This window comes from Babylonia areolata, chromosome 25 (genome assembly GCF_041734735.1).
Source record: "Babylonia areolata isolate BAREFJ2019XMU chromosome 25, ASM4173473v1, whole genome shotgun sequence".
NCBI lineage: Eukaryota > Metazoa > Mollusca > Gastropoda > Neogastropoda > Buccinidae > Babylonia > Babylonia areolata.
The window spans coordinates 27,797,605-27,822,301 of NC_134900.1; the positions used below are offsets into that span (position 1 = coordinate 27,797,605).

At 42.9% G+C, this 24,697-nt stretch overlaps 1 protein-coding gene and 4 non-coding genes across 5 annotated transcripts; all 5 read right to left on the minus strand.

Annotated features, from left to right (window-relative positions):
* Nucleotides 1-7,449: 7,449 nt before the first annotated feature.
* On the minus strand, nt 7,450-21,495 carry LOC143299373 (solute carrier family 25 member 3-like). Its single transcript, XM_076612526.1, has 8 exons — nt 21,427-21,495; nt 21,164-21,299; nt 15,539-15,663; nt 13,626-13,805; nt 13,018-13,199; nt 11,966-12,138; nt 11,159-11,269; nt 7,450-7,941 (listed from the first exon to the last, which is right to left on the minus strand). Exons 2-8 carry the CDS (start codon nt 21,291-21,293, stop codon nt 7,784-7,786), a joined length of 1,059 nt encoding a protein of 352 aa, XP_076468641.1. The 5' UTR covers nt 21,294-21,299; nt 21,427-21,495; the 3' UTR covers nt 7,450-7,783.
* Nucleotides 8,529-8,672, minus strand: LOC143300097 (small nucleolar RNA SNORA53). The gene has a single exon (XR_013057609.1). It is a non-coding gene; the product is annotated as a small nucleolar RNA SNORA53 (small nucleolar RNA).
* On the minus strand, nt 9,115-9,367 carry LOC143300096 (small nucleolar RNA SNORA53). The gene has a single exon (XR_013057608.1). It is a non-coding gene; the product is annotated as a small nucleolar RNA SNORA53 (small nucleolar RNA).
* Nucleotides 10,087-10,230, minus strand: LOC143300098 (small nucleolar RNA SNORA53). The gene has a single exon (XR_013057610.1). It is a non-coding gene; the product is annotated as a small nucleolar RNA SNORA53 (small nucleolar RNA).
* Nucleotides 10,678-10,920, minus strand: LOC143300099 (small nucleolar RNA SNORA53). Its single transcript, XR_013057611.1, has one exon. It is a non-coding gene; the product is annotated as a small nucleolar RNA SNORA53 (small nucleolar RNA).
* Nucleotides 21,496-24,697: the final 3,202 nt, after the last annotated feature.

Here is a 24,697-nt window from a genome sequence, read left to right on the forward strand (position 1 = left end):
GTGTGTGTGTGTGTGTGTGTGTGTGTTTGTGTGTGTGTGCATGCCCATCAGTGTTCTCTCCCTGTCTCTCTCTGTCTCTGTCTCTATCTCTCCCACTCTCTCCAGCATTGATGCTGTGTGCATCTCTATCAGTATACATGTTCATCGTTATTCGCAGTTTTCTATCATATACATACATATATATATAGAGAGAGATATATAGATAGATAGATAGATAGATAGATAGATAAATATACATATATACACCATACCAGATTTATACAATATATATCTAGCGACATATATATATATATACCAGATTCAATATATATGTAGCGAGATAGATATATACACCATACCCGATTTATACAATATATATATGTAGCGACAGATTGATAGATAAAATAGATATATTTTTCTTTATCGACAGATAGATAGATAAGATAGAGAGACTTATTTTTCTTCTCTCGTCATTTCCCAACCCAACAACGCTATTCTTTTATTTCAATGTGTGTGTGTGTGTGTGTGTGTGTGTGTGTGTGTGAAATTTAATTTCTCTTTGTACCATGATACCAGTATGATTTGACCTCATTATTTAGCCTTGTGAAGTGTACACACTATTTATGGCGGAGACTGGATGAAAAAAGCGCCCCCTTAGCTTATCTATTTTGCTTGGAAATAAATATTTTTGGTTTGCCTAAAAAAAAAAAAAAAATTTAAAATGAAAAAGATGATAATAAAATTTAAAAAAAGGAGCGGGGAGATTTTGGGCATGGTGGAAGGACGGGTGGGGACAGAGGGAGGGGGGAGAATGTGGGCATGGTGGAGGGACAGGTCGGGGCACAAGGAGAGGGGGGTGAATGGGGGTATGGCGGATGGAGGGGTAGGATCACATGGAGGGGGAGAATGGGAGCATGGTGGAGGGGGTGGGGGCACAGGGAGGGGGGGGGGAATGTGGGCATAGTGGACGGAAGTTGGAGGTAGGGGTGGGGGCACAGGGAGGGGGGAGAATGGGGGCAAGGCAGAGGGAGGGGTTGAGGCACAGGGAGGGGGCGGGGAGAATAGAGCATGGTGGACCAGCCGCCGTGGCGAAGTGGTTAGCGTCGCGGACTGACGGCTGGGAGGACGCCGCGGGTTCGAATCCCAGCAGAGGTGGGCTTTTCGGCCCGTGGCCGGCTCCAACCTGATTGAGGTGGTGGCTTAAATAAAACTGCGTACCAAATGATGTCCATGATCATGACTGCAAGGTGGTCTTGTTGTCGGCTAAATGACCCAAACACTAATGTTGGATCACTGCAGATGATATTTAAGAAACTATTTATGACGGGATGGTATAGGTAGTTCCTTGTCAACTGCAGTACCAACCTGAAATATGAGACTTTCACTTTAAGCAGACTGTCAACGCCGTTCGCGCGCGCGCGTGTGTGCAAGTATAAAATAAGTGTGTGTCGAGTTGTGGTTTATGCTTGCTCTTGTGTGTGATCCTCATGTTCTCCTCTCCCTGTCTCTCTGTCTCTGTCTTATCTTCCATTCTCCAGATTGATGCTGGTGATCTTTGCGTATTGTTTCATCGTTTTCGCAGTTCTTCCACTCATATGGAGGATTATGATAGTACTAATAGTTCTATCACATACCGTTCAATATACTGCATATATATATATTTATACGGATCATATATGTAGGTAGATTTAACCATACGTTTATCAAAATAGGTAGCGACAGATGATAGATCAAAATGAATTTTCTTCAGCAGATGATAGAGTCTTCTTCTCTGTCAGTTCCCTACCTAACACCTATTCTTTTATGTTGGTGTTCCCTGTGTGATGCGTGCTGTGGAATATCCTTGACAGATAACCAGTTGATTTGACCGTATATTGTGGAAGGTCCTATTAGGCGGACTGGAGAAAAGCCCCTAGCAATTTGCTGGAATAATTGGTTGCCAAAAAATAAAAAAATTAAAATGAAAAAGATGAAAAAAATTAAAAAGGTGCGGGGAGATTTTGGATGGTGGAACGGACGGGGTGGGGGCAGAGGGAGGGGGAGAAGGGGGAAGGTGGAGGGAGGTGGTGGGGCACAGGGAGGGGGAAGGGGGAGGGGAGGGGGTTGGGGATCAGGGAGGGTGGACAGGTGGAGGGAGGGTTGGGGCACAGGGAGGGGGGGGAATGGGGAAGTGGATAGTGGACGGAAGTTGGAGGTAGGGGTGGGGGCACAGGGAGGGGGGAGAATGGGGGCAAGGGAGGGAGGGGTTGGGCACAGGGAGGGGGGGGAGAATAGAGCATGGGTGGACAGCGCTGGGAGTGGTTAGGGGGCTACGCTGGGAGGACGGCGGGTCGAATGCAGGAGGTGGGCGGCCGTGGGCTGCCAACTGAGTTGAGGGTGGGGGCAAAGTGGGGAGATGGCACAGGAGGGTCATCAGCATCAAGGAGGTTGGTGTGTTGTAATTATGACAAATGAAGTGTGTATCCTGGTTGATGAGGTTAAGGGGATACAGTGACAGGAAGCGTAGAGTACAGCTTGGGCCAAAAAAATGGACCTCTAAGCACTGCACGCCACTTCCTACACAATGAAAAAAACAAACGTCCAAGCTGTGGCTTTAGCCGCTCTCATGGGACCTCAGTTCGATATCACATTGGTAGGATGAGTCCTGTCAATGTCTTCAGTGTTGGCAGATTCGTGGGGGGCTATTGTTTGAGGGACGTGGTGGCGGTCTCCACTCTGGGAGGTATGCTCACTCAGTCTGGCTTCGCAACTAAGCCATTATTGTCGTTAGTAGGGGGCTTAGTAGGTGGTGTCCTAAGTACGTTGAATCAGAACAGGCACCACTGAACACCACCAAAGTGACCGTAGTCAGCAGCAGTGCAGGGTCTTCTCTGGTGTGTGGCCTCCTGACGACCTAATATCGATGGTTCCCTGCGGACTGCCGACGCTGGAACTGTGACGGACGAACCCAGGTGTGGCCGTGTATGGGGGAATCTAAATGAGCGGCATGGAAGTAATGCCACTGAAACGGTGCAGACTGATGGGGCAGCAAAAAAAAAAAAAAAAAAAAGAGCATGGTGGAGGGAGGGGTGGAGGAGAATAGACCACGGCGACGGGTGGGTGGGGGCACAGGGAGGGTGGAGAATGGGGGAAGGTGGAGGGAGGGGTTGGGGCACAGGGAGGGGGAAGGTGGAGGGAGGGGTTGGGGCACAGGGAGGGGGAAGGTGGAGGGAGGGGTTGGGGCACAGGGAGGGTGGAGAATGGGGGAAGGTGGAGGGAGGGGTTGGGGCACAGGGAGGGTGGAGAATGGGGGAAGGTGGAGGGAGGGGTTGGGGCACAGGGAGGGTGGAGAATGGGGGAAGGTGGAGGGAGGGGTTGGGGCACAGGGAGGGGGGAGAATGGGGGAAGGTGGAGGGAGGGGTTGGGGCACAGGGAGGGTGGAGAATGGGGGAAGGTGGAGGGAGGGGTTGGGGCACAGGGAGGGGGGAGAATGGGGGCATGGTGGAGGGGGGGTGGGGGGTGCGGGCTCATGGAGGGGGGGGGGGGGAGAATTGTAAGCCTGGCCAAGTTCCCTAAGCATGAAACAGAGATGCTTGCTTTGGTTACAACCAAAACATTGAAAAGTTGAGAACAGTTCAGAGTAAAGACTGGATGTTGGATGATGACTTTGTGTTGAAATGTTCCAAAGAAATCAAAAGATTTTTTTTCCATTTCAAATCACTGTTGAATCATGAACTGACAGAGGGAAATAAACATGGAAAATGCACAAACCTAGCTCAGTGATGAATAAAAAAGGCCTCCCTTTTTGTTTGAAAAAGTTTGAGGACATTTCATATGTCATTGATGTAATGTTCTGTCTGGTATACTTTACATGAGGTTTTTGTTTTCCTTATTTTCCACAAAAAAGGGTTTAAAGATTGTGTTCATCACTGATGCATACAAAAGAATATGCTTCACACAAAATCTACATACAGGCATGAGATTGGGAAATTGTGATTGAGTCTGAAAGGTGGGGGCCTGGGGTCCTTCTGCGGCCCCCAGTGGGGGTCCATGGGGTAACGCTCCTGGTGGGGGGTCTGGGGGCGAAGCCCCCTGAAGCTGAAGGTTTTTCTCAATTTCAAACCATAAAATCTGCACTTGCGGGCCACCAATGCTGCTGAGGTATTCCAACCTGCAGGAGACAAAAAATCAGTCCAATTCTTCCTAAACTGAAGTGTTTTTGCTTTCAAACCTGTAAAAGTCAGCCTTGGGGACATGATTTTCAAAATCTTGTCTCGTGTGTGTGTGTGTGTGTGTGTGTGTGTGTGTGTGTGTGTGTTTTCAATGCAACTCTCTGTATGTGAGAATGAGAGACAGACAGATGGACTAACAGATTGAGAATGGGGGTCGGGTGGGACATGGGAGGAAAGAGTTAGTTTGTGTGTGTGCATGTACGTTAACTACTTCAAATGCAACTCTTTGTGTGAATGAGTGAGTGAGTGAGTGTGTGTGTGTGTGTGTGTGAGAGAGAGAGAGAGAGAGGCTGGGGAATTGTCCAGGAGTTTCCTCTGAAAATTGGCCAGGGTCCAGGGTGGCAAAGCCCATGGCTGAAAACGAAATTAGTGATTTTTAAGAGGTTTGGGTGGCCTCTCTTGTGTGTGCGTGTATGTGTGTGTGTGTGTGTGTGTGTGTGTGTGTGTGTGTGTGGTGTTTTCAAGGAAAATGTTCTTTGCACACAAGTTTGCACTGTACCAATATAACTGACCATCTGGTCTCTTCAGCTGTTCCACTGACAGACGTGTGTTGGTTGAGGAAGGAATGGGGGAAGTGGAATGACTTGGAGGGAGGAGGGGGCGGGTCTGTGACTGGTTATATCACTTTCAGCAGTCCAGGATTCTCTGCTAGAATAGTGGTCAATGTCTTGGCTCAATGCCAAAGTTGCCACAGTCATTGACAGTGGTTTTTTACCCCCCCCCCCCCCCCCAAAGCTCCCCTTCTCTCACCAAGAGAGAGGGTAGGGGTACCTCAGCAAATCATGAAAGTGAAATCTGCAGGAGGGGGGCAAGGTTGGTGAGTGACTTTTTCCCCCTCTGAAATCAACTGCTCTTCGCTGAAAATAGTGGATCGCTGAGACTTCCCCAGAATGGACTGTGTTTGTGTGCGTGTCCAACTAAATTCTGTGTGTGAGGGAGAAAGAGAGACAGACAGAAAGCGAGCATGTGTGCGCACACGCATGTATGTGTGGTTTCAAATCAACCGTGTGTAAACGAGAGAGAGAGGGAGGCAGAGAGAAAGGGCGGAGATGGTGGGAGAAAAGAATATAAGTTGTATTTGTGCATGTGTATGCACTGCTTTCAAATTCAATAGATCTGTGTGTGTGTTCAAGAGAGAGAGAGAGGGAGAGACAGAAAGAGGGAGAGAGGGGCAGAGACAGATCAGGGGGAAGGTGGGAGGAAAAAGTGCAAGTTCATATGAGTGCATATATGTGCATTGCTTTGAATAAAATTCTGTGTGTGTGTGTGTGTGCAAGAGAGAGTGTGTGAGTGCGCGCGCATGTGCATATTATTAAGCTCTGTGCGAGCGCTTATATGTGTGCACATGTGCAAGTATGAAGGAGAGAGAGATAAAATAAAAAACAGAGTATGTCACTATGTGCATATGTGTGTCCATTCATGTGATTTTTTTTTCAAAGAGAGAGAGAGAGAGAGAGAGAGTGAGTGTGTGTGTGTAAGCGCGCACTCATTCAATTCAGCTCTGTGTTTGTGCGTGCATGTGTAACTTTGGTAATCTGGCTGCAGGTCTCAAATTTAAATAAACTGACTTGCCACTGATGAACTGTCTGTACCGCAGTCTCGACTGTGTCAGAAAAAGCACTGACGTCAATTGCTACAATGTTTCTGTTTCAATCGCAACAATGCTGCTTATGCATAAAGTGGCAAACGTTTGCAGCTTTTGCTGAATGAACAGAGGGTCAAGCAGATGTACCCATGGCCCTTGTGGCTTGACAGGGATGGAGATCGGGCGCACCGGTGTTTACGTGTATCTGTGCGTGCGCGCAAGTTTGTGCGTGTGTGTGTGTGTGCGCACGCGCATGTCTGTGCGTGCGTGTGATTAATCGCATGTGTGTGTGCATGTGCGCGCGCGAGTGCGTCATGCTTTTCACAGTGGTATCAATGCGTGCCACGTAGGGATCGTTATCAGCATTTTGACAACTTCAATCGACTTTCTGACTTCGATTTTGGTGCTCTGGCAAGGCACTGGATTGCCTCTCAAGGGGTCAACAAACGACGCTTTCGAAAAAGCATTCCGTTTTCATTTTTGACAGACTGATTATCCGGTCGGTAAATGATGTAGAACTGACGGCCCATCGGCTTTTTTCTTCTTCCAGAAAACGGACGCTCCGTTTTTAATGTAAATCTGAAAACAGATTTCCGTGCCTAGACTGAAGAGGTGCACCCATACAATCTGACACCAATTGCACTTGGCCTCGCCTGCGGCGTTGATTTCGTGAATGGCGTCGCCTACCCGTGAAGTTATTTTTTTGTTCTTCACTTCTGTTTTCACGATCTCCTCCTGTCAGGCCCAGTTCCACTTATTTTTCACTCCTGTATCGATCTCTGCTGCAAAAATCCTCTAATCCTTTGTAAGTTTTCTCATTTTATCAATGACTGAAGATGATCAACGAAATCAGGTACCTTTGCAAGTCCTGAAGCCCGCGAGCGAAAGTTATCCCGACCGAATACGGATAAGCTGAATGATGACAGAGAAACAATGGAAAACTTATTCTCAATTGGTTCGTTTATTCAAACACGGGGCATTTTAACAAACGCTGTGGGTTTGTCTTGCCGATCGGTTGGACAACGTTCGTGGGTCGGACCCCCACCCCCCTCTTTTCTCAACGGATTTATGCGAATCTCAAAAATGGCCTCTGGGGCCACTTTTCGGTCGGAAATCAGACTATAGTCGGAAAAATCTCATGCCTGACATATCTGCAAAAAGTACAAATATCTAAATCATGCTTGGTTTTAAATCTAACCAATTTCTGTGTCTGGAAAGATAAGTGGTCAGGAAAAAAAATTATTCACTCAAACTGTTTATTGTTTGTTATTTATTGTTTGCACAGGCATTCTTCTTTGTACTGGATTTGTGTGTGTGTGTGTGTGTGTGTGTGTGTGTGTGTGTGTTTATGACAACTGCACATAACTATAGCATTCTAAAGAGAAAATATACAAGCAGAACCTCCAACAAAAAGAGGCACACACCACATTTTTTTTTCTTCAAATTTTAATTCACCCCTGAAACTCAAGACATTAGTATGTCACATACACTTCTACATGTGTACCACAAGGTCAGGTAGATTCAATGTATTGTATGCTGCTGATCAAGGAATTTGGCCCAATAAAAATCCTGTGATGAAAAATTAATACCAGTCACACACAAATCACTCAAGTTCCCGCAGCAACAAGACAACAGTCCCTTGACCACTGTGCAACCGCTCACACTGCAGTTATGTTGTTTTTTTTGTTTTTTGTTTTTTTAAAATTTTTAAAGTTTTCAATGCCAGAATTTTACACCTGCTGAATGAATTATGATTTTTTATAACAAAGAAAAAAAAAGTCTGATACTCAACACTCCAAGTACTCTACATAAAAAACCATCTGCTGATTAAGCATAATCACACAGATCCTAGATGTCTATGATGACCAGACGATCGTACGCACTATCACTAATACTTTTGTTCACAACTGTTGTGGCTGTGAGGAAGCTTCTGTTTTCTGAGATAGCACTGCACATCTCATTTACACAGACTGTGGAGTGGTGCAGGGACGTCTAGGAGAGAACGTCATTATGCCAGACCCATCTTCTTCTTCAGGGACTCAGGCATCTCTGGGGGTGGGGGTCGGGGCAGACGGAAGGCCACCTTGACAGAGTCATAGATGAACCACTGCAGGGCCGTCAGGGTACCGATCATGATGATCCTGGGGAACAGACCTTTCCACATGCCTGCAACACACAACACATCATTTATAATACCAGAACCAACATCAGTATTCTACCTGACTGCATATATTTAGAAAGAACACTGAGTGGACATGTCAGTTATTTCATTTACCACTTTTCAAGTGCAAAGGATGTGTTTTTTTCTCTCTAAAGCCCTACTTCTATAAAAGGTTTTGACTGTACATTTGCTTGTCTCTCCCCCCTCCCTCTCCTCCCCCATCATAGTCACTGAACTTTTTGCCACAACTGATCACATTTTGAACTGATATGCAAGTTTTTATTTGGAAGGACACAATGTAAGTATGCTCTTTTAGTTTATTTTTTTGCTATGATCCAGCAGCTAATAATCCTGGTAACTTTAAAATATAAATAACAAAAAACAAAACAAGAAAAATCCACCAACTTCAGGTAGTTACATACAAATGCACTGTTAAACTTTCACTAATGGTAAATTCTAAATGGCAACATCATAAATAAAAGCAGTGTCCAGACAGGCAGTGAAGCCCCACCTAAAGACTCCTTCCCCCCAGCAGTCTGCCTACAGAGGCCAGCAGGTATGACTGTGGGAGGAGAAGGGGGGAGGGCTGAGGACTACCTGTCCAGGTGTATTGCTGTCACACACCAATGACTCAAGCACCTCCGACAGAACAACCAAAAAGTTGCTGGTGACAGTCAGCACCACCAGATACCGGTAGACACTGACTGCACCCAGAGGTGGATCTAAGGAGTGTGTGGGCACAGCGCAGTGAATGGAAAAAGTATCACACAAAATGATTCATCTCAATGTCACAGCATTCTGCTTATCAATCTTGGCTTCTCTCAATTTCTACCTTCTTTTGTATTTTTTGCAGCTGAAAGATCAACACTTCTTTGTTTTCAAACAAGCTTAAGGTTGTGATTATGTACATAGTGGTGCAAGTGACCAAAACTTGCTTGTGCTTACATTCATCAAACATACTATGCCTTTAAGACAGTTCATCAGGAAGACATCTTCCCTTAGAAATTATTTAATCATGCCACCTAAAAGCCAAAAAGCACAAATATTGTAATAAATATATACAACAATATGCAAACTTGAAAACAAAGATACCCAAGTTCACTAATTTGGCGATGACCAGAGTAAGTTTTAAATAGCAAGACGTTTCAATCTTTTCCCCATGCAGCAAAGTGAAAGGCAGTGTCCAGACAAATAGTGAAGCCCACCCAAAGACTCCCTCCCCCCAGCAGTCTGCCTACAGAGGCCAGCAGGTATGACTTAGGGTGGGGGAAGGAGGGAGGACCGAGGACTACCTGTCCAGGTGTATTGCTGTCACACACCAATGACTCAAGCACCTCCGACAGAACAACCAAAAAGTTGCTGGTGACAGTCAGCACCACCAGACACTGGTTGACACTGACTGCACCCAGAGGTGGATCTAAGGAGTGTGTGGGCACAGCGCAGTGAATGGAAAAAGTATCACACAAAATGATTCATCTCAATTGTCACAGCATTCTGCTTATCAATCTTGGCTTCTCTCAATTTCTACCTTCTTTTGTATTTTTTGCAGCTGAAAGATCAACACTTCTTTGTTTTCAAACAAGCTTAAGGTTGTGATTATGTACATTGTGGTGCAAGAGACCAAAACTTGCCTGTGCTTACATTCATCAAACATACTATGCCTGTAAGACAGTTCATCAGGAAGACATCTTCCCTTAGAAATTGTAGTATTTAATCATGCCACCTAAACGCCAAAAAGCACAAATATTGTAATAAATATATACAACAATATGCAAACTAGAAAACAAAGATACCCAAGTTCACTAATTTGGCGATGACCAGAGTAAGTATTAAACAGCAAGACGTTTCAATCTTTTCCCCATGCAGCAAAGTGAAAGGCAGTGTCCAGACAAATAGTGAAGCCCACCCAAAGACTCCCTCCCCCAAGCAGTCTGCCTACAGAGGCCAGCAGGTATGACTTAGGGTGGGGTAGTTACATACAAATGCACTGTTAAACTTTCACTAATGGTAAATTCTAAATGGCAACATCATAAATAAAAGCAGTGTCCAGACAGGCAGTGAAGCCCCCCCTAAAGACTCCTTCCCCCCAGCAGTCTGCCTACAGAGGCCAGCAGGTATGACTGTGGGAGGAGAAGGGGGGAGGGCTGAGGACTACCTGTCCAGGTGTATTGCTGTCACACACCAATGACTCAAGCACCTCCGATAGAACAACCAAAAAGTTGCTGGTGACAGTCAGCACCACCAGATACCGGTAGACACTGACTGCACCCAGAGGTGGATCTAAGGAGTGTGTGGGCACAGCGCAGTGAATGGAAAAAGTATCACACAAAATGATTCATCTCAATGTCACAGCATTCTGCTTATCAATCTTGGCTTCTCTCAATTTCTACCTTCTTTTGTACTTTTTGAAGCTGAAAGATCAACACTTCTTTGTTTTCAAACAAGCTTAAGGTTTTGATTATGTATACTGTGGTGCAAGAGACCAAAACTTGCCTGTGTTTACATTCATAAAACATACTCTACCTGTAAGACAGTTCATCAGGAAGACATTTTCCCTTAGAAATTGTAGTATTTAATTATGCCACCTAAAAGCCAAAAAGCACAAATATTGTAATAAATATATACAACAATATACAAACTAGAAAACAAAGATACCCAAGTTCACTAATTTAGCGCTGACCTGAGTAAGTTTTAAATAGCAAGACGTTTCAATCTTTTCCCCATGCAGCAAAGTGAAAGGCAGTGTCCAGACAAATAGTGAAGCCCACCCAAAGACTCCCTCCCCCAAGCAGTCTGCCTACAGAGGCCAGCAGGTATGACTGTGGGTGGGGGAAGGAGGTAGGGCCGAGGACTACCTGTCCAGGTGTATTGCTGTCACACACAAATGACTCAAGCACCTCTGATGGAACAACCGAAACGTTGCTGGTGACAGTCAGTGCCACCAGACACTGACTGCACCCAGAGGTGGATCTAAGGAGTGTGAAAAGTATTTAAAAAAAAAAAAAATAAAAATAAAAATTTTTTTTTAAAAAAGGGATGTGTATGGGGGTGTGGGGGTGGGGCGGCAAAAGGAGACAATGACAAAAAATCAAAACAAGGGAGGACAAACAAAATACCAGTACAACAGAAAACGATGAGAGGTTAGGGGGAGTAAATGAAAGAGGCAGTGGTGTCAATAAAACCCAAACACTAACAATAAATAACTTGACAAAATAAGCTCACCCATCAGGCCCAGTCTCTGAGCCACCTGCATGAAGTTTGAGCCTTTGTCCTGGTTCAGTTTGGACACAATGGTGTCAGCGGGGTGAGAGACGATGGCACAGAACACACCAGCTGTTCAGACACACAAAACAAGACACTATAGGCACAGTCATGAACACACTTAATACAAGCTGGTGATGTAATAAATGCTCTGATTGAGAACACTTTAGGATGTAAGGATGTTTCAGTATTCTTGCGAAACAGGTCTTGGTTAAGTATCTTCCTTCCTAAAAAAACAAAACAAAAAAAAAACAACCAACAAAAAAACAACAACCACCAACTCTGCTTGCCTAATTTCATACTGCATATCTGAGCTAAACTAATTAAATTTCACATGAACAGAAATATGACCTTGCAGTAAGCAACCAGTCTCACAGTTCAGTTTTGCAATATGTCAATCATGTGTGTATATTTGTATGCTCTTGCATCTATGGAGGTGTGTATCTGTTTACATATGGTTTTGTAAGTTGCATCATGGTGTGAAAATGTAAAACACTGACGTAATATTTGATGAAGAATATGTTTTCTAAATCACCTGGAGCAATATTCTGTATAGAGTGCTATAAATTACATGTAAACATTATCATTATCAATGTCCTTGTGTTGACATGGCTGGCAATCTGTACCTGCCAGATAGCAACCAGCTAATGTCAGTGACACACACACAAAAAAAAAGAAAAAAAAAGAACCCCTTCTCCCCCCACCAAAGGGCCAAAAAGCCAGGATTAATAGCACACGATATGTCACAATCACGGAACAAAGGCTCACCGATGTAGCCAGCAGCGAATGTGACCACCAGCTGTTCGGGCTTGGTGCACTCGCTGCGTGGTTTGGGCACCACGTACTTGTACAGGGCCTCCACGGTGCGCTCAAAGCAGGCAAACTTCATCATGGTGTAGGGGATCTGTCGGGCCCACAGTGGCACCAGGCCTTTGTAGAATCTGTCAACAAGGACACAGCAAAATTAATTCTTTCTGTGATGGTAACAAGACAACTGATCGAAAAGCATGCCTCACAGGTAAAAGAAAACATTCTAGGACTTGTTCCAGAACAAGCTGGTAACCCTTTTGGTTGTGAAAACCAAATGCTCCACCACAAACTTGCAGACAGTTTTGCTCAGGCATCTGACTGAACCAGTTTCAATGCTCATACATGCACAAAAACATCCAGCATAGGGAAGTAAATTAAAGATTCGTTCTGCAGATTCGAAGCGTCCACTTTGCTATTTAAGTGAATGACCCCTGCCATTGCTTTAAATTTTTTTATATTTTTATAATCCTGTATCTAACATGAACATGGCCAGATGTCAGAAACCAAGTGCTGCAACGTAGGTCCTGAGTGAGATCCTAATGGCAGTGGTCTTGATCTGCAGTTTTCAGTACTTTTTCTGGCACTAATGATCTAAGAAACACTGACACTGTTAAGTATACATTTGACTACTTTTAATACCAACATGTATGCAGTCTAGTCTTAGGAAGTGAGGTCAAACCTGTCACTTGACAAACAGAGAAGTGATAATCAGAATGTCAATCATACTACGTTACATGAAATTTGATAATGTAGCAGGACATTCATATTTTAACAAATAGATCATTCCAGCTAGAACTTTTTTTTTTTTTTTTTTTTTTTTTTAACAGAAAAAGATAAAGGACTCCTTATGTTCAGACAGATTATGCAAAGTCTGCCAGGAAGAAAAGGGTGTAGACAGAAACGGGCTGAAAAAGACCAATTTGCTTCATTTCACACAAGTCCAAGACCCAGGACATAAACAGTGAAGATCTTTCATAACCACTCCTTCCACCTGTCCACTGTATGCTCACCCTGAGACTCCCTCTTCCTGCATGATGCGGGGGAACCCTTCACGGAGCGTCTTGGACCAGCCAGGCTGTGTCTGGATGCGCACCTTCACGGCTTCCATGGGGCACAGAGCGATGTCAGCAAAGAACTCTGCTGAGGCACTGGCAGCCAGGTACAAAGAAGTCCTCCACAGGTACGTGTTTTCCTGTCAACACAGACACTACCATATTTTCTTTTCCCTCCTGTTTGTAAAATAGGTTTATCTAAGGATTTTTTTTTTTTTTTTTTTTCAAAACGGGAAGTGGTTATTGGTTGATGTTCTTCAAAAAGGTAAACAAAATCAAACATAAATTTGAAAATATAAGTCTTATTGGAAACAAATACAAGTCACTTTTTTTCCCACTGATCAGAAAACATTTCTGACTCCATTCATACTTGATTAATAATGTGAATTTTTCAAAATTAATTTACTTCACACTGCAAAATAGTTCTTTTCAGTCTTCTACATCCCTGTAAAATCATGAACTCTTGACCAAACATTATCAATTCTGCAATGGTATGTTCCAAAGTCATTTGTGTCAGGACAAAGCAAATTTAAATCACTACTGATCCTTTGGTGGGCAAGACTTACCTCTCCCAGCATACCACTGTAGAGGATCTTGAAGGCCTCATAGAAACCAAACTTTCCCACTCCCTGCATGGAATAGCCAATCATGGTTGGGGCCCAACCCTTCCCCAGGGCACGGAAGCCCTCCTCTCTCAGCGTCACACGGAACCCATTGACGATGTTGCCATACTTGGCAGCATCCACCTGCACAGGGACAGCATTCCCATCAGTGGTCAAGAGTGGTGTGGCTTCTCTACATGCACTAAGTGATGAGGCATTTGTACACATTCTGTGAATAAATTATTAGCCATTTACGTTCACCGACACACACACATACATGTACACACATGCAGACACAGTGCTGACTGCCAAAGACAACCATAACAGGGTATCATACACTCCTTTTTCTTGAAAAATGTGAGCCAAATGAAAACAGGTCTAAATGCAGTCAGATGTTTTGCCATAGGAAACAAGATGGCAATGCATCATTTCTTTTTTTGTTTTGTTATGTGGTAACATCCTAAATGTTAACTGATCATCGGTTTTTTCCTTTGTCTGACGTTTATTCATTTCCCCAATTCCAGCTGTTGTTTTTTTTACCTCAAGGGCAGCTTGTGAAAGTAGGGTAACATGGTTGTGGTTTCCGGTTTTGATGCTATATTATCACGATTGACTGATGATGTGACTACTGAGAAAAAATACTGAAAAACATGAAAAACAACAACACACACACAAATTCCATTGGAGAAAGAAAAAAATGTTTCCCCACATTTTCACATTTCACCCTTTTACATCAACTTTCCAGAATTTTTCAAGCAGATCAGTTATGCTTTGGGTAACTGATCAGTTTTTTGATGTTTCAAATGTACTTACTCACGTCAAAATTAGTTTTTATTTTTTCCTTAACCCCTAGGCTGCCTATATGACAAGATAACTCGTCATGGAAAGCATGTACACTTCGCTGCCACAATGACTTTTCCCTGCTTTGCATTTAGTTCGTTGACAAAAATGCTGGTAGCTTTAGCTTGGGGAATCTTTTTAGATTCTATTCATAGCTAGAAACACCATCTGCGTCAATCACCCCCATTTCAGAAGTATATGAGTTTTCATAACAGTATCATCATGGACAGTACTGTATGACTGTGAAAATGTGAAAATATTAAGTACTAACAGCATGTACACATCGTCACATCTTTAAAATGGAATATCTTCAGAACCAATCAAGATATTCACTTACTTTTTTTTTTTGTTTTTCTTATATTGTCTTGTTGTTTGCCAAAAATCAAATTTCAGTCATTGTAATGAATATTTAAATTTTCACTGCCACCACCTATTTTATGGGTCTTTCTCCAATAACAAAGAGCACAGAATTTTTTGAAAATTTATTCCGTTTTTTTGTGAAAACGGCAAATAGATTTCACTTAAATCTTATTTTCCTGGCAGCGAAAGGGTTAATACAAAACTAACAGGATTTGCCTAGAACGTTTTCTTTTTTTAAATATAAAACAGTATTTGTCTGGCACAGAAACACCATTATTCCAGACCTGTTTACTTTATATTCCTATTTGGTGTATTCTTGTCAAAAAATGGTGTACTCTTCCTCAAAATGGTGTACCATGCAATCATCATATTCCCAGTGACAGACTGAAAATTAAAATTTGAGGAAAAAGGAAAATGCCCTTGAAGTTATAAATTTCAAATGCTTTTTAGACCTGATTTTCAAAAAGCCTGACTCACTCGAAAGTTTTCATAGGTTTCTGCAGACCTGATTTAGGTCCTCTGCATGAAACTTTTTTGGGGAAAAAAAAAAAATCATCATTCATTACAATTTGTCCTCTATGTAACACCTCACTAAAAATAAAATAAAACAAAAAGAAAGAAAATAGCTCTGCTAAAAACTCCAGACAAGTTTGAACATACATTAAACATGTACACACCTGAATGCGGCATTTGACCAGATCAAGGGGAACAACTGCTGTGTGGGTCAAGCCACAGCTGAGGAGACCACCAAAAGCACAGAGGCCATAGTACTTTGCAGAACCAAACTCACAGCTGGTCTCCTCTGAAAAACAAAAGAGGAAACATTTCAATGCTTCACAGCTTATATATATTTTTATGTATTCTCTAAATTACCTTTTTCAGACTTTCACAACAATCTACTGTTCAGAAAGCACCACCTATTCATATTACGTTATCAAAGTAACATAAAAAGTGCACCAACTTAAAAAAATTCCAGCTATGCTTGAAAGAAACATTTTGGATTAAATCAATTAAGTAATCACCTGATCAGCTAAACAATCATAAGTATTAAAAGAAAGAGGAATGGGGAAGCTGACAATCTGTCTCCTGCCAGCCAACTGTTAAGACACCCACATGGCATTAAACAAAAAATCCTACCACAACATATGTTTTTAAATATCTAAGAATATATTGCACAGATCCATCTTACAGACTAAGAGATATAAAACAGCCTTACTCATACTCATGGAAGGACAATAAAGAGGAGAGAAAGAATGCTCAGTAAGCAGACCTGCCAACCCCCCAAAAGATCTTGAAACATTTAGGACAAAGTGTCAGTAGCAAATACCATGTCAGTATCACACGAATATATTCTTTGCATAAGACACAAGCATGTGCACATAATGAAAGGCCTGTTCGTCATAAATATATTCTGCTGTTGAGCCAACAAACATTTCATTATCGCCCTTGTCTTCGTTCTCACACAGCTGTATTGTCTGGCAGAACTGCATGTCAGAAACACCGAAACAACTTTCCAGAATGGTCTGCAGTACTGAGTGGTATACAGTGCTTCACCAGGAGCAAAGCAAATCATGTTTCAGCATATATTGTATCTAGTTCTTGAGGAGAAATATTTGGGCAACTGAAAAATTAGCAATGCTGGGTGTTGCAGCACTTCAGATCCCACAATGGCAATCTGACTTCCATTTGACATGTGCTGAAAGAGAAGTAAACTACAATTGGCTAAAATTTTGTATAACAAATGCTCAATGGCAGAGACAATACTGGGTCAACCATGCTTCATCTGTCTGAATGTCCATCTTCAAAGGATCTGGTGCAAAGGGGATAGGACTTTTTTTTTCTTTTTCAACTGACCGTAGCATTTTCTACAGGCGCATAAAAGTATTGCAAACTATACTCTGACCATGTCAAAATTCCTCTCAAAACATAGTAGTTGGCAGGTCTAAAACAAGTGAAAGTGCATCTTAAAACACAAAAATGTTAAAAAGTATGGAGGTCAAGCAACTTCACTGAGCCATGCAATTTAATAAAAACTTTTGATGTTTTGCATAAACTGTTCAACACCAACGATCTGGCAAACCTGAAATCATCGGAACACTTGCAAGATGCACAGCATGCAATAATTTGGCTTAAAAACACGGGGTGAAAACATGGATGGGCAATTTTTTTCCTTCTTTTAAAAAAATAATTACAGGCTTCAGACATGTTCACAGGCAAATAAACTCATTCTGAACACAAATTGAAAACAATACATTCCAGAAAATGCTAAGAACAGCCATTCCGATAATTCAGACTTGCCATATCGGCGATTAGTGACAGTGCTGAAACTTGGAACATTGGTAAGTGATACCATTTGAACACCATTTCTGCCCATGTATGGCTGGCCCTTTACCATCTGCCTTGCTATTTTACGAATTTTTTGTTTGGCAAAAGCAGGTAAAATGATTCCAGGTTTTCGTTTCTCAACTGGAGCTGCAACATCTTCAGCAACAGCAACAGGTTCAGCTGGAGGTTCAGACTCAGCAACGGAATCCGGTGGAGTTTCATCACCAGCTTCTGGTGGAGGTGCTGCCTCATCGCCAGCTTCTGGTGGAGCTTCTGCATCATCGCCAGCTTCCGGTGGGGCTTCTTCTGGTGGAGCTTCTCCCTCATCACCAGCTTCCGGTGGGGCTTCTTCTGGTGGAGCTTCTGCCTCATCACCAGCTTCCGGTGGGGCTTCTTCTGGTGGAGCTTCTGCCTCATCACCAGCTTCTGGTGGTGCTTCTTCCGGTGGAGCTTCTGCCTCATCACCAGCTTCCAGTGGAGCTTCTTCAGGTGGCGCTTCTGCCTCATCACCAGCTTCCGGTGGAGCTTCTTCAGGTGGCGCTTCTGCCTCATCACCAGCTTCTGGTGGGGCTTCTTCCGGTGGAGCTTCTTCCGGTGGAGCTTCTTCCTCAACACCAGCTTCTTCCGGTGGAGCTTCCTCTGGTTCTGGTGGAGCTTCTTCCTCCTCAGCTTCTGGCTCAGCTTCAGTGACAGAATCAGGCTCCGCATCATCAGATTCTGCAATTTTGTGTGGCACAATTCCATCCATTTCTGCAACCTCACTGTTAAGATTTTGGGGGTTTTGGGTTTTTGTTTTTTCTTGCTTCCCCGGCCCCCTCCTCCCTCCCTTATCACTCCCTAATGTAGTAAAGCAGCAGTTGTTAGATTCCCCAGACTGATGAAATTACAGACACAAGCAATGAATCTGGCCTGAGCCTGGAAGTTTGATCCCAACTCCTTATTTCTGGATTTAATCGGAACGTATCCCCTTCAAGTTCAAGAATGAGAGTTATTTGACAGTGGAAACAGCTTAGTAACTTCTTGAACACACAGCATGCATAACTTTTACCTCTTAACAGTTTCAACAAAGAGATCAACCCCCTTACATAAAGTTGATACAAAGTGTATCACACCAAGTAATGTCTGTGTATGCGTGTGTGTGTGTGTGTGTGTGTGTGTGTGTGTGTGTGTGAGAGAGAGAGAGAGAGAGAGAGAGAGAGAGAGACCGGGGGGTGGGGGTGGGGGGGTTCTTTTAAGCTGAGCTGAAATGTTTGGGGTCCCAGGTCGCAGACTCCATTTAGACAAGAGGATCTTTCTGATGCTGCACATTCTCATCAAATCTGCATTGCTACACACATACATACAATGGCAAGTATATCCCCTATCTTCCAGGACCAAAAATTGGCCAAGGGAAACAACTCTTCATTGTAACAGATTACCAAAGCATCAGATAAAGCTCCTATACAGGTCTGCATTTAAAAAAGTGTTCCTTCTTATTTTTAAAACAACCCACAGACCCACTCAATGAACAGGAAAGGAGCCCTTTCCATTTTTAAACCGTCAGGGATGCATATCTATGTATTGTACTACTCTTTTGTCACAAGATTTCTTTGTGTGAAATTAGGGCTGCTCTCCCCAGGAACAGCGATTTGCTTTTCAGAGACTGTCATATATATCAAGAAAAAAAATCTGCATGCATTTTTATTTGTTTTCCTACTGAAGTGGATTTTTCAAAAGATTTTGCAAGGGCAACCCTTTTGTTGCCGTGGGTTCATTTTTGTGTGGTAAGTGCATGCTGCGCAAGGGACCTCCATTTATCATCTCATCCAAATGACTAGTTTCCAGAAAACCATATAAGGTCTAGTGGAGGGAAATACTGGCGACTGTGGGATTTGAACCACTGTGCTCAGATTATCTCCCTTCCAAGGTGGACTTGTTATCAGAAACCCTATGTATATATATATATGTAGAGTATGTGCACATACGAACATCTGACTGTGTATCTGTGTTTGGAAGCTAGAGAGATAATTGAAAATTGAAAATGATAAGGAAAGCGTTCAATCAGCCCAAGACCTTTACAAGTTCTTCAGTGTGTATGTGCATGAACATCTGACTCTTGTGTATGTGAGTGTGGTGGGAATCTAGAGAGATAACTGAAAAAGTGAAAATGATAAAGAAAACTTTCAATCTGTCCCAGACCTTCATAAGTTCATCCATTTCACGCCTACAAGCTCTGTTTTGCAACTAATTCATTGCCTTTAAAAATCAAAGTGAAAAAAGAAAAGAAATGAATGATTCTCTGAAAATTAGGTACTTGTGGTAGGGGCACTCCCACAGTCCATCAGATTTTCTGGCAAACACGTCATGGTAGTGGTACTACTACAATCCATTAGATTTTTGGCAAAATCTGCCAGCTTTACTGATTCTTGATCATGAAAGTAATACATTATTTCTAGTTAATTTCAAGTCTGTACAGGTACTGTCTGCTCGACAATCCAGGGTTCAAATTTAGTGGGTGCCTGGGTGCAAATGCTACTAAAAGTTCGCTCAGGCACGCAAATTTTCCGTCAAAGACTAAAGAGGCGAAAGAAAATTAAAAGACACACCAAGAAAGCAAGCTCTAACATGGTTGATCGAAATGTAAAGTGTCTCGTCTGCTTCAGCTCACTTCACGGAACAGCATCTTTGTGTGTGCACGATCGGATGGTGACGTTCATGGCGCATTAGCGACAAACGATGTTTCCCATCTTCAATGTTAAAAGAAAGGCTCCCGAAACAGAGATGAAAGCTCAGGATGACAAAAAGAAGAAACAGCAGGAGTACAAATCCAAGCTCCAATACGTGTACAATGAAGCCTGGCAGAAAGACTTTACTTGGCACATTTCATTTTTATTAAGCTGGCACCCCAAACCACAATTGGGCACTCAAATGTTTTGTCCAGAGAGTGCCCGACTGGCAAAAAAAAAAAAAATTCAAACCCTGCAATCCACTTGATTTTCTGAGAAACTGGCAACATCTGCCAGCTTTATTTATTCCTGATCACGACAGTATTATAGTATTACATTATTTGTACTTAATTTCAAGTCTGTACAAGTACTGTGTGCATGCTCCAGCTATTAATGTGTCAATGACTTCTGAAGGACATGACTGATCAATCAGATGACATATTACTTCTAATGGATACTTTTTTGGTACACACAACTGACCTGTAATATTACTGGCATTATACATATCATTTTAGTTACACTAGTTGCAGTGAAATGGTAGCCTAAAACCATCCATACTTAATGAATGACATTTTTACTCTAGTCTTTACTGAACTGGAAAAAAGTAATCTATTTTCAAATTACAATAAGTGAAAAGAAAACATCCAGCAGCAGTTTCAGTCCATCTGCAAGAGCTGCATTCACACCTAAAGATGACCGCAAACTCAATAAAATGGAAATTTTGAAGTGAAACCTAACTCACTGTAGTTGTTCACCTTGTACACACACTGCACTAATACACATAACAGCAAATGAACAATACTTTAAATTGCATTGAAAGAAGAAGGAAAAATCTTTCTCCATGCCAACTAGTTTTTCACAAGTGTTGATTGTGTTTTAATAACAGTGAGTTTACTTTCTCTCACACTATGAAAGGTCAACAATGGTGAGAGTTCTGATAGTTTAGAGTTCATCTGATCTCAAGTATGTCTTAATATTAGTAGTAACAGTAACATTGCAATTTGCGTGATCCTGTAATCATCATTATTTCTGAATAATTAAGTTCATCTCTTGTTACCGTAGATGTCAACATTATTCCAAACGAACACTGTCCGAGTCACTCATGCTATGCAGTGTGACCTCTAAGATACTGCTGGATTGTAGGTGCAGGCGAGAAGTTCTGGACACTAGCAGAAACCATGAACCGTTAGATGTCAAATATATTTTCTATGTTAGAAAATAAATTTGGTCGCAAAAAAGGCAAAGCTGTTTCAGCAAGACAAAATCTCAAACCTGCGGAAGCTGCTGCAATCGTTCTTCCTTCGTTTACTTGTAATGCAGTCGTCTGGTCATCCTGGCAGGCCGCATAGAATGGGTTGGAGAAGGCATTCTTTCTCCACGCCGATATGAGTGAACTCGACATGATGCTCTGTAAAACAGAATATAAGTTTAACATATGAACAAATACAAACTTGTGTTCACTCACACAGAGCTGTCGTTTACATACTTCCGTAACTAACAACGATCGCAAATTTGTTTGACCGAACGTCCTTTACCTGTCGAAAATGGCGTGCTCGTCAAAGAGACCGTACGAAGTCACGTGGGCGAGAACTGGTAAATGATTTGACGTCATTAGATTAGCTTTACTTCAAAGTTGCGGAAAAAAGCACATAAACACGTATGTTTAGCAAATTCCGGCAAAACAGTGACAAAAACTTACAATTTCTTGAAAACGTAAACAATTTCATGAGATTCGGCAAAAAAATACGAAACTATTATTGCCAAGAAAAACAAATCTGTATGAGAGAGCACATGATTCAAGATTGTTATTGCTTCCCTTCAATGTTGCAAGTGTGCACATCCAACAACACGAAAAAATAAACCAAACAAAAAAAAAGAAAAGAAAAAGAAATAAAAACACACCTCTAATTAATTATCAGTTGCAGCTACCAGAATTTCAGTGACTGAGCGCGGTTCAACTGAGCAAAGCGTAGTGTGGACTTATCCACACGTTACATATATACACTGGCTATGGAAATTTTTTTTAAAAAAGAAAAGAAGAAAATAAAAAGAAAAGATAATGAAGAATTCGGGGCGGGTGGAGGAGAGAAGCAGATGCCCGACTACTGAAAGCCATGCATAAAACCAACGTGCTTTTCACTGACGGCCCGTGAGAGCCCAACCAGGCGCCTGAGCCACGGTATAATTTGTACACACACACACACACACACACACACACACACACACACACACACACATATATATATATATAAGTAGACTGAATAGAATATGTCTGTATTACTGAGTGCACCGGCGGGGTCACAAGGAATGATATGCCGGGGTAAGGAGGGGTGGCCGGGAGGGGGGGGGCGCGTTCACCGACGGTACGTCAGTGACATAACTGAAACTGAGGTATCCAGTCACAAACTTGAACAGCTGGGCTAAAATCGAAAATCATATACAAACACAAATACAGTATGGCCGGTACAATTTTGGACACATACGCCAGCTTGCATATCAATATAATTTGAAAAGTTGTGCATGCCGGCACAGGCTCAGAAGTGCACTGAGGAACGCGCCGCACTGTCGGACACTCACTCATGGCACACACTGCCACACACTGGCACACACTACACACACACACGCACACATACACACACACACACACACACACACACGCGCGCGCGCGCGCGCACACACACACACACACACTGACACCGTCACACACATACATAGAGAGGTTTGACTCAGTCAAACATACTGAAGCCACAAGACATTATTCATTAGATATGGACGCCGGGGCTGATGACTAGACTGATCTTCGGGTCAATGGTCAGTTCTAGTGATAGCACACTTCTCTTAAATCATAATGGATCATGAGGATTTGTTCGAGAGACCGCAGGCAGGGCATTGACTGCTTTTGGGGAAAAGCCGGCGAAGCGATTGACTGTTTTCAGTGAGTAGTCAAAATACTTCAGTACCGACGACCCGAAGTGAGCATCTCGAAAATCCCAATAATTCTATAGGTTTTGAAAGCTTAAAGGTCCACTGAATGGCCTTTTACGCCTATCAGTACTGGTAGGAACAGCCGGGTAATTATGAAAGTATCCGGCAGTATTCAGGCTGACGGCAAAGTATCGCGGCCGATCAAGGACTCCGTCGGAACGATGGAAGCCGGCGTGGCCTCCTTCCGCCACAGTTTACCCTTCTCCGATCAGTGCCCATTCACACCTGGATAGAGAGAGGAAAATCCGTCCGGCGGAGATTCCCGAAAAATGTCTTTCCAAAGGACACTGACAATACTATACCGAAACGGCCGGATTTACGGTCTCAAACTTGTGAACTTGATCACCGTTGAAAACCATGGATTGATCAGAAGTTCAACTGACACAACCACGGTCAGTCGATTCTTTCACGGCGTCCTCGAGAGTACGTGTTGGCCCAGTTGTAACTTGTACGCGACCGCCTCAGTTGGAAGCGCCGGTGAGAATCTGGTTTGAATCCCATAGTCGCCAGTATTTCCTCCCCCCACTAGCAGACCTTGAGTGGTAGTGATGACGTTCTTGTCTCACTCCCTCTCTCAACCTGGTATTCTATGTCGTACTGGTCAACTGATAAATTCATCTCGTTGCCTACCATGTAGAAGTTAACTGAAGAACAAAACTTCCTTCTCAGTTAGAACAACCAATCTCCCACACTGTTATGGGGTATAGCACACGAAATCTTTCGTGTGATAGTTGGTGAAAACGAACCCACAATTCCATTTAGTGTAACACCACCTAGGATAGAAACCCACGACTAATTCCTTGTCGTGTGATATAGTGGGTACAGATGCGGACTTTGTAGACTGAGATAAATCCGCGAATTTCCTTCCCGTGATATGTGCGTGCCCACATGCTGGGCATGCGTGAACTTGATCTCTTCCCCTTTTCTGCAGGTCTTCACTGCTAAATAGACATCTCTCTCTCTCTCTCTCTCTCTCTCTCACACACACACACACACACACACACACACACTACGACGCACACGCTCGACCTAAAATATCAGTGACACCACTGTGCACACACAACATATGTGTATGTATGTATGTATGTATATATATATATATATAATTATATATATATACAGTACGTATGTACATATATACATTTTTTATGTTGTATAGTTCCCATCCCCTCTCTCTCTCTTTCTCTCCAAAAGGAAAAGTAGATATGTTACATAATGAAGACTTTGAATGTACGACTTGTGCATTTTACTGTATATCCCCCCTTCTAAGGGGATGTGGACTATATGAATAGACCATCTCTCTCTCTCTCTCTCTCTCTCTCTCTCTCTCTATATATATATATATATATATATACAAGGTCTTGTTTACCTGAAGCTTGATTCTTCACAATCAATCACTGACGTACAACCTCGCCTGTGTGTCTGGAATTCGCGTACGTACGTAGCACTGACGTAAAATGCAAGACCAGAAACTACTGTACAACACTCAAACTAACGCTAATGTTTCACTTGCTTTTGTCGTCAACCAATCACGGTTTGTCACGTGTCATCGCACACATTATCTGCTGCGCCAGTTCAGTCTTGGCAGAAGCGTGCGCTAGCATTAAGTCAGCGGTACCGGGTGTATTGTATAACAATCAATAAGAAGGGTTTGTTCACAGGCAGCGGTCCCCCCGCATCGAAGGCTGTAAGTTCCCATTGAGTCTCCGACCACGCAATTGCCTTACAGGAAAATCTGGCACACTGCCTACTGCTGTGGCAAAGCACCTAAAAGTGCTGACGTTATGTTGAAAGGATTATTTCTTCCCCGTCCACTCCCCC